The following is an 18,974-nucleotide window of genomic DNA, read 5'->3' as shown; positions in this document are numbered from 1 at the left end:
ATGAGGGACGCATGAGGTCAGAGCAATCTCAGTCTTGGGGTTCCACCGCCACCTGGTTACTCCCGGCCGAGGAGAAGAGGCCCAAGCGACAGCGAGGTGGTAAACCCAGACGCCCAAGCCCAACCGCTGCAGCGAGCCCGCGCCGGCTCCTCAGGCCACGCCCCGGAAGTGCGCGCCCGGCTCCTCGGGCCACGCCCCGGAAGTGCGCGCGCCGGCAAGATGGCGGCCGCGGCGGGTCAGCTGCGGGATCTGCGCCGTTCCTGCCGGCTGCTGCTCTTCCTCTCCCAGTTCTACATTTTGTCTGGTGGTGGTGAGTTAAAGGCCGCGGGCTGCCGAGGGCTGGGTGGTAGGAGGGCTCCCGGAGCCGTAGGAAGCGTCCGCGCCGGCCCAGAGCTGACGGAGGAGGCGCGTCCCGGCCGAGGGGTAGCGGGCTCTCGGGGCTGAGCCCGGGCGGCGGAATTGGACTCCGTGCCACCCGGTCCCCAGTTGCCCGGAGAGTCGAACCGGTGTCGGCCCTGTCATCGCTTCGCTCTCTTAGCTTCCTGTCCTTTGGCAGGCAAGCCCTGAGGTTGTCATTAGGGTCCTGGCCGAGTGTGGACCCTGCGTTGTAGCTGCACAGCCGAGGTTTCCGTACCCGGGTAACGAGCGTCTCTAACTGTGGATCCTTACATTTAGAGCACTCGCAGCCGCTGACTCAGGCAGTGAAGGACCCGGGCCCAACGCGCACCTTCACAGTAGTTCCCAGGGCAGCAGGTACTAGACATTTTCTATTCTAGTAAATGTGCATATTTATGTCAAGTAGTTTCTGTTTTTGATTTTAAAAAACTTTGCTTTATTATACAAAATTACTTTATGTTTGACTATTTTATGTAATGTATTTTAGGCAGTGTTGGCATTTGAATATGTTTTAACATCCCTGCCTCACACCTTTCTACTGTCTCGTGCTCCTTCTATTTGTCTCCTTGTATCTACTGTTTTCCCACGTACTTCATCAAGATATCCTCTAGTCAGTCCTGCTTTGCCTTCAAAAAATGTTTTATAAGTGGACTCTCGACTTAGGAACGGTCTGGCATAATCCTGAACAACTTGGATTATGACGAGAATTTTAGTTTTAACTTGTGACCAGAGTCTTGACCAGAGTGCCAGCCACTTGTGCCTCCAGATGGTCTGAGATACAGATTTAACTCTTAAAGAGTTGTGGAAGGACCATTACAACGTGCTTTCCTGAATGGGGTTAAGTGAGAAATGGGCCAGTGTCTAAGGACAGTGGGATCTGCCTGTATGCAGGAGAGAGGCTTTGAGGGCTGTGTAGAGGAGCCTGAGCTTCCAGTTGTCAGCTTGAGTTACAACCAGCCCTCCCAACGAATCGTAAGCCAAGGGTCTACTGTATTTCTAGAACCCATTTCCTGATGTTGAAGCTAAAAGGCTCCTACAGTACTGTGTGAATTGGGAGAATGACTGATAGACCCTTGGAGTCTAGGTGTGGGGTGCTTTTGGGAGACTGAGGAAATTAGTCACCCTTCTTGGGTCTTTGTTTCTTTAAGACAGTAAGGTTAGTATGGCTTTACATTTCAGCTTAGGCAATCTTCACATGTCCAGTTTCAGCCCTATACCAGTAATAATAGAAAAGAGTGATATTTTGTAAAGTTGATCACTTAGTACAACAGCATTAAGAAGGACCAGTTTTAAAGGGATATTCATGGGTTTTAATAAATGGAAACTTGGTCTCTGTAGTTTCATCCCTTTAGAGTTTCACTGCTTCAGTGATTCAGTTCTATCAGAAATATTTTACTTATTCTTGTTTGTACATGAAAGACAGTGGCATACTTAAATTTAAAATGCATAGTTTTCAGAGAAAGCACAGAAATGCTAGGTTTTTTTTTAAAAAGCCTGTCTTCTTAATAATACTTGGAATTTTTATCCTCTCAACTAATAAAAATATATTGCGTACCTGTCTGGGTTGACTGGAATAAAAGTTGAAACTTAGATAAATTATTGAAATAGGGAACTTTTGAACTTTAGTAGTGTAAAACTGTACATTACAGACAGTGGCGTGTTGAAATACCAATGTAGAGTAATAACAGAGAACATTCTCTAGGGCTGGTGCAAAGGGTGTCAGTAGCCTCATTTCCCAATCAGTGAATTCATGAAAAGAATGTTGGACTGGAAATGGAAGGGTTTGGGTTTAGGTTCCAGCTTTGCCAGACTGTGGAATTTTGCATAAACCCTTTCATGTCTGAGTTTTTTAATCTTATGAGTAGTAGGTTTTTTGAGCTCCAACACTTTCAGTACATTATTTGTACATGAGCACCTTGAGTTTTCGTGACCACTTGTGAGGTAGGAGTGAATACTTTCTACCGGTGTTGTGTTCACAGGACACAGAGTTGGCTGGTGTCAGACCCTGCTTTAATTGTAGCCACCTCTGCCTCTGACTCCAACTCTTTTTGCATTCCAGCGCAGTGTCTTACTGATAATGATCATCTGTTCACCTAAGAAAATTGCCTTGCTGTTATTCAAATTAGTATTAAAAAATAAGCCACTCTCTCACCTCTCACAGAAAGTACCGAAATCCCACCTTATATGATGAAGTGTCCAAGCAATGGCTTGTGTAACAGACTCCCTGCAGACTGTATAGACTGCGCCACGAATTTTTCCTGCATCTATGGGAAGCCTGTCACTTTTGATTGTACAGTGAAGCCTTCTGTTACCTGTGTTGTAAGTACCATAGCCCACTTACTCTGAGTCAGTGCCTTGCAGATCTCAAAAGTGCAGTTTAGGGAGTGGGACGTAGCTCAGTGGTGAACACAGTGAAGTAACCTGTGCTCAAACTATAGCACTGCAAAAAAAAAAAAAAAAAAAATGCGGTTTAGACTTGTCTGTTGTGGACAAGATTCTGAAATATTTATAACTACCCTGGAAAGCAAAATAAACTTGAATATCCTGCATTCCTTTCCACATCAGATGGCTGTTCAATCGTAATGGTAATTGACAAGCCCGGTTGGTGTGGGCTGCAGGTCTGTGTGACAGAAATGTTGCTTTGTAGAACTTGGAGATTTGAGTTTACCAGCACACCTGAGGCAGGTGTCCCCCAAATGGGCTCAGAGTTCTTAGTGAGGGCTGGTGCACAGAGGTGCTGGTAAAGTCTTCGTATAGAGGGTGAGTCTGGGATGGATGCGGTCAGTCTTCTCAGTGTTAGGAAGATGGATTCAGTAAATGCTGCAAAGCCTGGGTGGCTCTCTGGAAAAAAGTTAAGTGAATCCCTGTCTTGTCCAGAATAAATTCCAGGTAGATGTGTTGTGGGAAGGAACAGATGATTACCGTTGTTGAGCGTCACAGAGCTGCAGGTTGGCTGGAGAGTCCAGGCTCCCTGACCCCAGCCTAATGACTCTAAGCAGAGTGCACTGCCTTGCTCCCAAGTTCCAATCTTCCCTGCCATCTCCCGTTGCCGTCCGCATCCGTGGCTTGTTACTGCTGCTCCCATCTCCTGGAGCACGTGGCAGGGTCAGCCAACAGGCAGCCCAAGTGAGAGGAAGCGTCTAACATTAGGAATGCAGACTCTACTTGTCATGTGGTTTTTCCAAGCCCTGAGGTGCTAGACACAGCTAGACAGGCTGCTAGTGGTGCTGGAGAAGATCGGAGCTCAGAAGCGAGGCAGTGTGCTGGGCTTGCAGAAGCATCAGGCTGGGTCAGGGCACCTGGGCTCTCCGCCTGACTTGCAGTTCAGTGACCTTCAGCTGGTGCACTCTTCTGTTTCTTCTAGCTATGTGACTCTGACTTATAAAATAATTTTCCCTTTTTTTCTACAAAAGTGTACATCCTTGTTACTTAAGCAAAAAGAAAGTTACTATCCTGAAATAACTTCTGCTATTTTAATGTGGGTTTGTGTAGATTTTTTCCCATAAGTGGACAGTATATATTTGAGTGTATATTTTTATGATTACAGATCATGCTGTATATGTGTTTGTTTTGCATGCACACTGTTTTGGTACCCATTTTTCTGCCACTTACTACTAGATTCTAAATATAAATGTTTTAGAAATTTTGTACCATATGACTGTGTAGACTTACTGACATAATGGCAGATACCATATTATGATTGATTAGCTCTGTGTCCTTTGGTACATAGGATCAAGACTTCAAACCCCAAAAGAACTTCATCATCAACATGACTTGCAGATTTTGCTGGCAGCTTCCTGAAACAGATTATGAATGCACCAATTCCACCAGCTGCATGACGGTTTCCTGTCCCCGGCAGCGATACAGGGCCAACTGCACAGTGCGAGACCACATTCATTGCTTGGGTAAGTTGGAGACAAGGAAGTTTGTGAGAAAAATTCTGTTCTCCACGTTTAGTGCAGGGACCTTAACCAGACATTTTAAATTAAAATTCTGCTTAAAAATGTCAGCAGGTTTTTAGATGTGATAAGCCTCATTAATATATTCAGTGGACTAAAATAAAATGTCCTGCACTTCTCTTACTTATTAAATATAATATTGACAAGACAAGAAAGACTAAGGTCTAAAACAGTAATTGGATTTTACTCAGATTAATGACCGGTATAGTAGTAATACTATTGCGGCTAGCTAAGTGCTTTGCTTTCGCCCACTTGCTCTGTCTCTTCCCAGGCAGTTAACCTTTTGGATTTTATGGTCTACTTCCTCTTTAAATTTTTTCTTAAAGCTTTGGTGCTAATAAGTTGTGTCTGTAAGGGAATATACTGTGATACACTGTTCACTAGGGCAAGTTTTAGGTCTGGATAAAATGACATCAGGCTGCGGTCTGAGACTCCTTTCAGCATTATGGCTCTAAGATTGATCTTTGGGATCTTCCTATTGTTTTTGTTTCTATAGGATAATCTATTGTAAGATGGTAGCATGCTTTATCTGTTCTCCTAGGTATTTAGATTATTTGCTGTTTTGAGCTCTTGTAGCCACTGTTAAAACTTTTGTACCTAGCTCCTGGTTAGATATGCGCAAGAGTATGTCTAGCATCTACTGTCCCGCAGGTATTGTTTTCCAGAATGGTCTAATTTATATTCCCACCAGCAGTATTACATAACTTTCGTCATATGTCTTATCTTTCTCTTTTTATTAAAGATTTCTGGGACTCTTTTATACTTTTGATACTAACTGTAGGTATCCCTAAGACCTTTACCCGAAGTTTAATTTTTCTTCTCCACATTCTTTGGAGAATATTTTAATGATAAGTAGAACTTTTAAATTACAATTAGTTTATTAGTCTTTTTATAATTAATATTTTTTGTTGTTTAAGTCTTTTCCAGCCCAGGTTTATAAAGATAATCTCCTGCATTTTCTTTTAAAATTTAAAAGGTTGGCTTTTTACATTTAAGTTTGTAATCCACCTGGAATTGGGTTTGGTAGATAGTCTGAGGTAGGTTTAACTTTACTTCTTTCCCCCATGAAAGAGCCAGTTGTTGCAGTCCATCTCAATGTGACCTCTGTGACAGGTAAGGTGTTTTGTGCGTGCGGGTTCTGGGCTCACTCTTCCTGTCGGATGATTTATCTGTCTCAGCACCACACCGTCTTACTTACTCTTAACTTCACCAAGTCTTGATATCTGGTGAGTCATTTCACATCCTTTAAGCTGTAACCCTAACTTGCCTGATTTAAATATTAAGTCTGTGCTTCTTGATGGTAAGGACTTCGTGCTTATCAACCACAGTAAGCATCGCTTACCGTAACGAGAGGTGACCTTTTAGGTGCTAAATTACGAAGCCATTAGTTAAGTCTGTGACAGTGTTTTTGGATCCGTGTTTTTATGCATAGTATTTTCTTTTTTTAAGGTAACCGTACTTTTCACAAAATGCTGTATTGCAACTGGACTGGAGGCTACAAGTGGTCAACTGCTCTGGCTCTAAGGTGAGCTTTGGTACTAAAAGTTACAAATGCCATTTACACGTCTCTGGAATTTTCCAGACATTACCCTCAGCCAGGATTATCCTTCAGGCAGGTGAACCGTGTGTGTTAGATAGACTCTAGGAGACATGGCTGAGGGAGGGCCGATGGTCAGAGCAGTCCCTCTGTGGAATGTAGCTGCAGGCGTGTTAGCTGTGATCCCAGGATGCCTCCCTGTTCTGGCGATGACTTGCGTCATGTTACAGTGTTAGAACTAGCCGGGGCTTCCCGTCCTAAATGTACGTGAGTTAGTAAACTGCACTAGACTAGTTAAAATGTGTAGATTTATAATTGTGTATTTTAAATTTTAAGTAATTTTCTTTTTAAAAAAGTGCTCAGTACTGAAAGCTGGAAAAATAAAGAAAAATACTTAAATGACCTATAAGTTTGCCATCCTAACAATTATGGAATTACAACTCTTACATGAAAGTGTACATGTAATGTTAAGCTTGTCATGGTTTTAAAAATAAGTGTAAAAGTCAGTCTTTCGTACTAAAGAGCGTGGCAGGCAGGCCCTGGTTAAATGGTGAATGTAAAAGTCAGCTGTCTGCGTCTGAAGTCCCGGGACCCCATCTGACCCCTGCAGTGTGCAGTGTGTGAGACGGGCAGGATCTCTCAGCCTTCTCACGGTGACTCAGGCCGGATTCTTTGCTGTGGGCTGTTCTGTGCGTGGGAGAAGGCTTAGCAGACCCCTGGCCTTTCCCTGCTGCTTCTTGTCAGCAGCGTCTCCAGCCCTCAGTTGTGGCCACAGCATGTCTGCAGACACGGGCAGCATAGGGCACAAATAGCCCCTGCTGAGAACCACCGCCTTAGGGTTTGGGCAGGAGAAAGAGTTCTGTCTGGCCAGAAGGTATAACTGGAAAATAAGAGATGAATCCAAGACAGAAATTAGATATAACAAAATAAAATGTGATAACTGGACATACGTAGTCTTGATCTGCAGTGGTCCAAATAAAACTAACAATTGACTTAAAAAAAAACTTTGGAATAATTTTAGAAAAAGGCACAGAAGGGTGGAGAGCTCCTGTGTACCTCCCACCCAGAGTCCCCTACGTGGTTGACGTCTCACGTTACTGTGATACGTGTAAAAACCGACTTAAAGATTAAGAGCAGTTTCCTTCTCAGACATCACCATAGCTTCCTTCAGATTATTCACTGTAAATGATATAATGACTAAAGGTTTGCTGCAAAGTACATTTGTCCCTCGCTATCTTTGGGGTATCGTTTTCCAGACCCACTTGGCTACTCAGTGGCGTAGTAGTTGCGAATAACCTGCACAGGTCTTCTTGCAGGCGCTCAGTGTCTCTAGATGACTTTCAGTACAGAGTGCAGTGTAGGTGTTACGTAAGTAGTAGCTGTACTTGTTGTTTAGGGAATAAGGACGAGAAGAAAAGCCTGTACGTGTTCAGTACAGGCACAGTTCATTTTCCCCAAGTGACTGGTCCACGGTTGTTGAATCTGTGGTGTGTGGCCTCCTTTGGGTACGGAGGGCTGGCGGCTCTGTGGGTGCGGTCGGGCAGGCGAACAGTATCCACAGCGGGGTTGGCCACCGTGGATCATTATCAGAGCTGCCTCATGATACTATTCTTTTTTCTTTCTACTTCTTATATGTTTGGAAATTTCCCATAATACATTTTGACCCAGTATTGTTTGATCATAGAATTTGAAGGAACCATAAAAGTCTTACATTCGTAACACAGAAGTCATTCATTTATAATAGAAAAGCTTTAGAGAAGAGTGTCTGAAAAAATTGGATGACTTAGTCTGAGTCAGCTGACTGCGCTAGACGGTAGCTCCTGACTGCATGTCTGCGTGCGTTCTGTCGGGCTGGGGCCCTGCTTTGAGTAAAAAGCAGTGAGATTGTTTGTTTGTTTTTTAAAGATGGCTTTTTTGCTCCGTAATCCAGGCTGGGTTGTTTTGTTTCATTTTGTTTTGATTTTGCGGTACTGGGGATTGAACCCAGGACCATCACACAGACTACATCCCCAGCACTTTTTTTTATTTTGAGATGGGGTCTCACTAAGTTGCTCAGGCTGGACTCACAGTTGTGATCCTCCTGCTTTGGCCTCTCAAGTGCTGTAGTAAGAGGCATGTGCCGGCTCACCTGGCTCGAGGGAAAGAAAATGCCATATTTCAGCATAGCTAAAAATCGTGTTTACTTTATTCGGGTGCTGGGTAGTAAACATGCTAAGCCATAGGCATGCGTTCAGTAACAGTCTCCTTACGTGTGGTTATTTGGTGCTGTGCCTTTGTGCGTGTCGTGCGTGTTCTTGTGAGGGGTTGTGACCGTTTGAACCCCTTCCCTAAGTGTGACCCCGTGTGCTGCCTGAACCCCAGCTGGCTGCGCTGATGAGTGCTTCCCACGTTGCCTTGGCAGCATCACGCTCGGTGGCTTCGGAGCTGACCGCTTCTACCTGGGCCAGTGGCGCGAAGGCCTCGGCAAGCTCTTCAGCTTCGGCGGCCTGGGAATATGGACGCTCATAGACGTCCTGCTGATCGGAGTCGGCTACGTGGGACCAGCAGACGGCTCTTTGTACATTTAGCTGTGCTTCCGTGCTTCCGAGAGGAGCAGCACTCGGAAAATGTGTCCGGCCTGTAGGAATTCATGTGGTGTGAGTGACGTATTTGTATGTGTTTAATGTACAGCATCTGTACTTTGCTTGCCTTGATGAAGGTAAAATAAAGAAGTGAAACACTGAACCGTGCTAACCTGAAATTTGTTTTTATTTGCCTGAAATTTTTTTCTGTGAAAAAATGTAAACTTAGAGCCAGAACAAATTCTGCGTGGTGATAAGTCCATTTAACTTCAGTGATGTTAGTTTTATATTGTACAAGTCACACCGTTCTCCTTGTGTCTCCAGCCTGCCTGCCATCTGCCTTGAAAAGCCTTTCAGCTGCAACTGCAGAGACAGGTTTTTATTCTGTTAGCTGAACAGAGTTAGCTACCTATGCTTCAGTCAGCTGTAAGCTTTGTGGCATAGTCTGGTCTTTATAAAGAAAAATGAAGAACTTTTGTGTCTGGTTGCCATGATTTACATTTTGTTAATGTAAAAGTTTGCAGGAGTACGGAAAACTTTAATAAAACTACAAATTTAAGAAATACTGTAGACCTGTTTCTATATTAAATTACCTTGAATAATCTAGCAACTTACCTTTTTTATTAAGAAGTAAAATATTCTTCAGGGCATTATTCCATTTTAACAAAGTGATAAATGGCTGGCTTATTGACACAGAAATGTTGGAAAGTTTGTTTCAGTGTGATAAATAATTGATTTGGTACAGATCTGTTATAGATCTTTATTGGACAGAACAGCAATCCAAAGTGGATTTTATTCACAGTTGCTTTTGAAATGTCTAAAATTTCTTAGCATTCTTCCTTTCAAACTTGAGTATCTGAGTATTGAGTTTTAAACAGAGACTATAACTAGCATAGCACATCCAGAAGCTATAGGATATACTAGAAATATCTCCGTAAATCTCATGAGACCAGCCTGCTTTGTTTCCAGATTATTTACTAGCTACAGGTTACTTGAAAGGGAAATGAAGTCACTTTGGTGGTATGTTGCTGAAGACCTGGCTTTTTGAAGCTCAGCATCTGTTAGCAGGTGTTTGAGGAGGGTGGAGAGCAGTTCCACCTCTGGTCGCTAGGTGGTGCATCCACAGAGCATTGGCTTCGCGGTCTGTTTGCAAAACAGCTCATTTTAAGTTTTTTTCCCACAAGAACATGGTGCAGAACATGGGCAGTAGTTCTGGCTGGGAGCAGCCTATTGGTGTGTGCCTTTTCAAAGGCAAATGAGCACTTTTTCTTAGGCACAAGACTCTTGGTTGAACAGGTGTTTCTTTAGAAAAGGAATTTTTAAAAGATAGGTAAGGTAGTTATACTACTAATTTCTCTTAGTTCATTGAAAAGAAAGGTTTGTGCTAATATTTGGACAATTAAATGCCGACATCTTGTACTCCAAGTAACTGAAGACAACAATACACAATGTACTAAACATTGTTACTCTCCTATTATTTTGAAATGTTGGGGTTTTTTTTCTCTTTAAAAAATGGGAAAGGACTTTTTCCTGGGGACAGGAGGAAAAATGGTTAAGATGGGATATGTATATGAATCAAATCCCCAAACTGAATGTAATCACCATGTATTGCAAACATAATAAAATAAAACAATCTAATAAAAATAAGAGGAACTTTTCTGGCAAGAAGCAGTCTCTTTGCTAACTACAATAATAACTTCCTTACTAAACTAATAACTTACCCAATGTGAAGGGAGGCTGGAGAGAAAATGCTACAAGGAATGGCTTTTGCCCCTGACGGCTCACTTGAGATGTTAGTAAGAATTGCATCCTCAGTATTCTATAGCCATGACGAGGAGGAGGCCAAGGAGAGAAAACAAAGAGACCGAGAAAAAGCAGCTGCTTTTGCTGCAGCACTACGAGAAACAGATCCCAAGTCTGATTCCCGGGCATTGAGTTTTAATGTACAGCATCTGTGCAAGAAGAACTCGACGACTGCATTCATCTGCTACCCCTATTAAAAGCCAGGCCACCTCAAGAGGAACTGCCCTATGAGGCCCCACGGGCCAAGCCCTGAATGCAAAGGTGACCACTGGAGATCAGTCTGCCCTCTGAAGCAGAGGCCCCAGAGCTCAGACCCATCCTACCAGTTAGTCCAACAGGAATGAGAGGGCCTGGGGCATACTCTGCCTTCTCCCTCTGGCCAGACCGTCATCTCCATGGAGGAGCCCTGGGTAATCATGACTATGGAGGAACAAGAAAACAGCCTGTTGCTAGTCACAGGTGCAAGTCTCTCGGTCCTTCTTTTCAATCCTGGCCTTCCAGCCGTCACACCCCAGTGACAGGAGTCGCTGGTGAGGAGGTAATATGCTATTTTTGACAACCCTTAGGCTGTAACTACTTGTTGGATCCTTCTTGCATATCTCTGTCTTCCTGAGAAACCACTTTGAAGATACCAACATGTATTACAGCAGTCATTGATATTTTCCTACCAATCTATCCATAACTCTGTAATGTTTGTATTGTTCCTATCCTATTTTGTAAATGGATGCATGTCTATTATTATGTATTTCCTACAACAACCACTGAGAATAGTTAATGCTTATTCAATAGGTCACTCATGTATAGCTCTATTTATTTTCTTTAGAAGCCACTTTGAAGATGCCAAAGTATAGTACCACAACTATTGATAGTCTCCTACATCTTTTGTCTGTAACTCATTATTATTTGTCTATTTGTTTTCCTGAGAAACTATCTTGTAGATAACAATATGTAAAACAATAACCATTGATAATTTCCTACTACTTTGTCTGTAATTTGGTAAGCCCCTCCTATTATTATGTTATCCTTCTTTTACTCTTTAAAATTAAAAAAAAAAAAAAGAAAAAAAAAGAAGCTAATAACTTAGCTCTGTGTAGAACAAACTCCTATTTTCCTGTCAAGCACCTATACAAGGTAGGCCAGGGAATGGAGTCAGCGAGAAGTTAATGGCTATGCCCTTTGGTCATGGAGGAAATAAGTAGCAGCTTCCCCCAGCTTTATGGCTTCAGGGCCTGAGTAAAATATGAAACTGCAATATGTGGAAAGTGAAATCTCAGAGGTTTTGTAGAGTTCATGAAAGGAGATGTGAATGAACTTGTTCCCAAACCCTGAAAGGTTTGTATGAAGGAGGCTTTAGAACCTAGGAACTTTAGCCAACTAGGAACATGATCCTTTTGGTGGAGTTGGCCTCCAAGACAGAACTAGTAGGGTATATGAGGAAATTTTCTTAATTTGTTTTTGTTTGTGTTTTGTTTTATGTATGTGTTTCATTTTGTTTGGAGATTGTCTTGTGTAGTTCAAGCTGGCCTTGAGTTCACACTAGCCTAGGCTGGCCTCAAACTCAGAGTAATCCTCCTACCTCAGCCTCCAGAGTGCCAGGGTTACAGGCATAAGCCACCACGCCAGGCAAGATTTTCAAATACAGTTTAAATACGTGAATACTAAACTATGCATGGCCCCTAATAGTGCAGAATGAAACACTCAAAGGGCCCTACCTTGAGTGAGGGTAACCTACAAATCCCAGGGACCTCTCCTGACAGCAAAGTGCGGTGTTTAGGTCTGCCTTCAGGTTCTATTCCCATACTGTCTTAGTCCATTTAGGCTGCTCTAACAAAATGAACTGGATGGCTTATACACACAAGTTTATTTCTCACAGCTTTAAAGGCTGGGAAGCTCCAAGTGCTGGCAGATTTTTAATCTAGTGAAAGTCTGTTTCCTTACATCACCTGTGTCCTCAGGTGGTGTTACGGGGAGGGATTCTCTGGGCTGTCTTCAGTAAAGGTATTAATCCCCTCATGAGCTCTCCACCACTGTGACTTACCTCTAAAAACTTGGGGACTGAGATTTGAATATGAACTTTTTTGGGATGGGGAGACACCAAGCGTGTGTGCTGCGGGCTGTGATTAGGGGATGCTAGGGAACCTGTTTACACAGCTTGGGAACCGCATCAGTCAGCCCTCCCTCCTGTACTGGTGGTTCTCTAGATACACAGGATTTATCACTGCCGTGTGCCATCTGTCACTGTTGTCTTTCTATCTCTGCATTGCTTCCTCAGCACTCTTGGATTTACCCCAGTAATTCCTCATAGGAAGGTGCCGTACTATTTATTTCTCCCCTCTGTAGCCCTTGGCACAATGCCTTGCACAGAGAGGCCTTCGGTATTGCTGAGGAAGTTAATGCTGCGAGTGTCTTGGAGGTTTTGAAAGGGTTGCGTAGAATTCCAGAGACTTGGAGTTGAGGTAGCTGTAAAACTGTACAGAAATTGGCTTTGGGTAAATACTTCTCTACAGCACCATATCAATCCTGACTTCTGCAAACTGCTGAGGAACAATTCTGGTTTATGGGGCTTATAAAAAGATATTTTTAAAACATCTTATGCCTCAAGATTTTCAAATGTAAAAATATCTTCTGTATGCCACACCACTTTGCTTCACCATGATTTGCTTTATACCTCATGCCAGAACTGCATTTATTTTTGGTGTATCATCAGCGAAGGAATTTGCAAATGATTTTTTTCCTCCTGTCAGCAATGAGTAGAAAATGAGCTCTATCTGTTGCAGCTTTTCAAATACAACACTGAGAGAGCTCAAAATGAAGAGATTCCTTCACCACTGCTCTAACAAAATGAACTGGGTTCCCCTCTGTCTATACCATATCCAACAACAGCTCTTTCAGTTAATTGTCAGTGTCACAACAGGGTATATAACTTAATTTCATTTGTTTATATTGTTTATGCTGAGGATTGAACTCAGGACCTCCATGCTAGGCAAAGTCTCTACCACTGAGCCCTTAAAAAACTTGTGGGATGTACTAATGATGTACATGATATTTTGATATGGTGAAATGATTCCTATAGTTAAAATAAATATTTCCATCATTACATACAGTTACCTTTGTGTGTGTGTGGTAAGAGCATGTAAAACGTACTCTTACAAATTTCCAGTGTAGCATGTACAGCCCTTATTATGCCTTAACTATGAAGCATCTCCCAAAGACTCATGCTGGAGGGCTCGGTCCCCACGGCAGCAGTGTTCAGAGGCAAGGCCTGGAGAGGTGATGGGGTCTGGAGGGCATTAACCTCATCAGTGGACTGATCCATTGATGACAAGTTCAGAGCTGAATGGGCTATTGGGCGGTGAAGCCCAGCTGGAGGAAGTAGGTCACTGGGGTTGTGCTGTCTCTGGCACCCTCCTCTCTGGCTCTTCCTGGCTGTCGCAAGGTGAGCAGCTTGTTTCTGCCAGCCTTTCTGCCTTAATGTTCCTGCCTTGGAGTCAGCTGACTGTGGACTGAAACCTCTGAAACCGTAAGTTAAAATAAACCTTACTTTTCAGTTGTTTGTGTCAAGTATTTGATCACAAAGACAGGAAACTGACTAAATCCTGATGCTGTACATTATAACTGCTGTTTATTTATTTGCTTGCAGTGTTGAGGATCGAAACCAAGGTAAGTAAGTGCTCTACACGGAGCTCATCCTCAGCATCTGTAAGCTAATTTTAAAATGTAAGGGAAACTAGTATAAATTCTTAGATTTGAAGTATTGGAATTATTTCTATAAACACACTTTTGTTTTTGCAAAATTAGGAAGCTTTGCAAAAGGCATAGAGACATAATTTATCAAGAACCTCCATGAAGGCAGGCAGCCTCTATTTCTCTGCTGCACCCCAGCTTTGAGAGCCCTGACTGACACATAAGAGGTACATGGTGATTCTTTGACAAATGACTAGTGAGGGATCTTTAGGAGTCAGCCAATCACCTGAAAGTACTGCTATGAATTTTTTTTAAGTGGTAGGGTACAACTGGATCACAGCATCTGTCTTTTCAAATAGTTATTTACACAAACACAATATAGTAGAAACCAGCACATCTTACACACACACACACACACATACATACACACACACACGTACATAAGCAAAAATTTCAGCAGTGAACAAGCAAATGCTAAAAATGTCCCCAAAATGGCAAGGGAACAAAGTACTGGTCCAGTATACAAAACTACTCCCACCAATGGCCTTGGTGAATCAGCAACATCCGGGGACTCTCAATGGCAAGAGAAATAGATTTACTGGGAGAAGGGGAATAATATCCTTCCCTTTTCCCTGTTATTGGTGAGGGATGAAAAGAATTGCTGGGATGAGACCAGTGAAAGGGGGCTGGGGAACAGCCAGGATGGATTCTCTGATGGATACGGAGGTTCCATGCTGAACCAGAGAAAGGATTAAAACCCAAGATAAAGCCCACAGGACCTGAAATCAACTCTCCATTTTGAAGAAGGAAGTGTTTCAAGACATAAAAAATCTTCATAAAGAGTGCTTGCTTCTGCTGCTAACCAGTGCAGCTCTTGATAATCCCAGGGAAAAACAGGATAAAGAAATAAAGATAGGAGGTCAAAAGCTGAGGTCGGGTGGAGCCCTCTCTCTGGATGGGAGGAAAGGAACTCCCCAAGGACTACCCTGCATGTGTGACTGATTTCCAACTTCAGGCACTCCCTATATCTCCCCCTTTTCTGTTTTGTAGTTGCAAGCAATGGGTGGTCAGTTGAAGTTGGAGGAGCTGAGTTTGGAGAACTCTGTGGAAGACCTCATTGTTGAACCCTTTCCACTCTGAGTGAACTTACTTGATTAGGCTGAAGATTCCCAGTCCAAAGATTTTAGGTACCTGTATTCAGCAAGTTAACCCTATACAGTTTATTAATCCATAACAGTGGCCAGTTACCAGTGTAGCTGGCAATTGTCAGAAATTGTTAGTGATTTCAATGGTTTTTTGTTATAGCTAATATATTGCTATGGCATTGTTCTACACATCTTGTGGTTATATTTTTCGGCTGGATGTTTAAGACCAAGTTAAGGCAAGACTTGTATTAATCAATTTTTGCTGTCTATCAAGGTCAGTTAAGTCTCCTCAGGATTTACCTTGGAACCAAGGATAGCACCTCTTAGTTCTGTCAGTGTCAGCCATCTGGATGAGTCACAGCCATTGCTTGACCAGATTGCTTTTTGTGAAAGCTTGGGAGACTTTTCTTCCCTAATAACTCTCCTTAGGCACACTATACATTGTTGAATCACTTTTCTCTGTGGTCCCATAATCACCTTGATCAGAAAATCAGGGACTCAACCAAGTTATAGCATGTAGCAGAAGAGGTTTTCTTATGTTCTCGGTCCTCACTGACCTCAGAGGGCTAGAGCCAAAATATTGGCTATCCTCTTAGCCCATCTATCTCCCTAAATGTTGTTCTCCAAACCTCAGTTGTTGAACATCCAAGAGAGAAGATTAATGACATTACATTGTAATAGAGACAGTCAGTTTGGTATTACTATCTTATCTGAATATCAAACACCTTAGAATATAAAATGGAACTGTTATTTTCTAACAGCCATGGATATTCCAATATTTACATCTCTACAGAATATTAGCAGACAACAGTTACATATATTTACATAGAAATCAAAACCATACATAACATTGCAGCATGACAAGCATGATGATATTTTGTAACACAAACTTTCATTTTGACATAACATAACCCTTTAACCAATCATCTCTATCTGATACATAAGAAGCTTTTTACCTAATTTGTTGTCTGTTAATGGGATGTACATCACAAATTTTTGTTAAAGACAGAGGACTGAATCTGAAAGAAAAGTCTTATCAGAGCCAGGGATATAGCTCAGTGGCATAAGCACCTGCCTGGCAAGCGCAAGGCCCAGAGTTTGATTCCTGGTACTGGGAAAAAAAAAAGAAAGAAAAGTCTTATCACCAAAAGCAATCCATGTTTTACATTTTGGAAGACCTGTACATCTGGAGTCATGAATACATTTAATGCACCATGAGAATAACAACAATGAAATGTCATACACATGTGGAAACCTTTGTTTCTTAATTTAGTTTTGTACCAAGAACATCTTTTGTGAGAAAACCTTATTGTATTTTTTCTAAAACACTTTACCTTTTGACCATGACCAAATTATTGTGGACATTTTCTAAAACACTATGGAGATCAGTGGGGGCTCCCTATTTTTTTTTTTTTGGTACCAGAAATCGAACTCAGGACCTTGCACTTGCCAGGCAGGTGCTGTCCCACTGAGCTATCTCCCTGGCTGGGGGCTCCTTATTAAAGACCAAAGATTGGCCACTCCTCTATTCACCAGTTGGAGTCCTGTCCAATAATCTCTTCCCACCCTAAGGGATTTTTGTTTAATGATCTTAAATTTTTTGATGACCTATGAGAGAAGCATCATTTTGACCAGCTAATAACCCAGGTGGAAGCATGCTTTTATGTCTGTAACCCAAATTGTATTATGAACAAATGATCCAAAAATGCAAAAGAAAAAAGGAAAAGAGAAAAAAATTGTTGAACTCAAATAAAAAGGAATAGCTATTTGCAGAATGGACAAACAGACAAATAAATAAGTACATAGCTTAAGTTCAACAAACAAATAAACAAATTACGAAATCAGAGTACACTCAAATATATTTTTGACCAAATTGAACTATAGTAACTCTTTTATAAGTTTAGAGACTTATAAATAAATAAATATATATCACGTTAATAATATCCCTTAGTTATTGTGAGCTGATCAGGCCCACAATCTCTCAAATGAGTATACGGCAAAGACTTAAATAAATGAGACAACTGAAATGATTTTAGGGCTCCAGGAGGGTCCAACTCCTACAAAATGGAGATTCTCTAGGTTAAGATAAAGACTTCCCTGGATGGCCCATATTTATTAGGTTTTCCAACAGAGGAGGCTACTGAAGAAAATGCAGGAATCTGGGCAGGACTTGGGAAACCTTTTAAGGGTTTCTCCAAATAATACTTATGTTAATTTAGGAGAACTATGTTAACTCCAGGAAGGCCTTCACCACAGGAGTGAGATGCCTGCAGCTACAGTCTCCTTTTAGTTAATTGAGGTTGGAGCCAAAAGTTCTAGCCTGTGGCCTTGTCTTGTCCTTTGAGCCTCATGGCCTCACCCACCATTACAGGCTTCAGTAGGGACTAGTGACTCACAAGTAAACATGAAAAGCCAATTGGTTAATATTTAATCCTGCTCAGAGCTGCTTCATAGTGGTCTCCATAAAATAAACTAGTCAGATTTTGTTGTTCATCAAGTAGCAGAGATCTCTTAGAAGAAGAATTTGGAAGGAATAAAATCTTTTATCTATAATTAATACCTCTATATATTTTGTAGTTTATTTTGACTTAAGAATACTGGTAACTTCTAGCTCAGTTATCTCTCTATACTCTATCATTTACTCAGACCTTTGATTCCTATTTGAGCTACCATCTCCTGGGCATTCTGGGTTAATTCCTTTGGTTGGCCCCAAATCAGGTTTAGCCTCATCCTTGTCTATTGGTTGTAGAGCAGTGCATCATCTTCTTGAAAGGTCAAATCAATCTCTTCAGATCTAGGTTCATGATACGGCCAGACAGAATGCCTCAGCAAAACACAAGCATATCCTCAACTCCAAATTAGCTTTACCTGATTGAATTGTAATAGTAAGCTCTGCCAAGTGAGGTGGGAGGAATTGATTCCACTTTTTGTTTTTGTAACTGAATTTTGAGCATTGAAGAAAGCCAGACTAACTTTATCTAAGGCAGTTTTAGCCTCTGGCATAAATGCTCCTGGCACAGTATGGGCCAGATCTCCCTTGAGAATGTCAAAAGGAGGATCTAAATCATGAGTAGTTAGTTTAAGAGCTGGGTGAAGCCAATTAATATTACCAAGTAAAGTCTGAAAATCAGTTAGGGTTGATCTGAACAGTTTGGGGTATAACACATTTTTGTTGGATGAGATGACCCAAATATGAAAAAGTTGTCAGAGTTTGCACCTTTTGGAGGCCACCACTAGGCCTGCCATTATTTAAATGGAATGCTAAAATTAAGCAACTGTTTTCAGATCATATTTTAAACCTTTATACCTGTTTGTAAAATATCAAAGCTTTTTTATACTAATTAAAATTTAGGACTATCCACCTCCACATAGAAACAAAAAACACACACAAAGAAAGTTGTAAGACAAGGTTTAACAACCATAAACCATACAACTGGAAATGGAAAACAGGCAATCACTCTTAATAGGAATCAAGAGAACACCAAAGACTTATAAAAACTTTTAAAATCAATAGCATACCCCATCTAGGATGTTAAGAAGAAAACTAATTAAAACAAGGCAGTTTTTATTAGCTGTATAATCTAAAATGAAATTTTTTGACTATAACTCTAAAAGACCAAAGTTATCTCTGAAATATGCATTTTTTGAGACAAAGAGCAAAATTTTTATCTATGGGAAATTTTTTCAAAAGTAGTACTTTAATATACCCCCATTGGTATATGGAGGAGGACATAAGGTGAAAAATTTCCAGAATGGCCTTTTGCATCCCTCCAGGTCAGCAATCTAGCACCTCCACTACAGTGAGAAATACCACCCACACCCTGTGGACCTGCAGCTGCCACACCTGGAGGTTATTCACACTTGTGTCTAGAAGCCCTTTAAATGTTTT

At 41.7% G+C, this 18,974-nt stretch overlaps 1 protein-coding gene across 1 annotated transcript; it reads left to right on the top strand.

Annotated features, from left to right (window-relative positions):
- The first annotated feature begins 185 nt into the window (after positions 1-185).
- Positions 186-9,016, top strand: Tm2d3 (TM2 domain containing 3). Its single transcript, XM_005381648.2, has 6 exons — positions 186-310; positions 676-753; positions 2,558-2,715; positions 4,127-4,301; positions 5,805-5,880; positions 8,294-9,016. The coding sequence occupies exons 1-6, from the start codon at positions 220-222 to the stop codon at positions 8,457-8,459; spliced, it is 744 nt and encodes a 247-aa protein (XP_005381705.1). The 5' UTR covers positions 186-219; the 3' UTR covers positions 8,460-9,016.
- Positions 9,017-18,974: the final 9,958 nt, after the last annotated feature.

Source organism: Chinchilla lanigera, unplaced genomic scaffold (genome assembly GCF_000276665.1).
Source record: "Chinchilla lanigera isolate Chin_1 unplaced genomic scaffold, ChiLan1.0 scaffold00015, whole genome shotgun sequence".
Taxonomy (NCBI): Eukaryota; Metazoa; Chordata; class Mammalia; order Rodentia; family Chinchillidae; genus Chinchilla; species Chinchilla lanigera.
The sequence above is the reverse complement of the archived record's forward strand: the minus strand, read 5'-3'. Positions and strand labels throughout refer to the sequence as shown.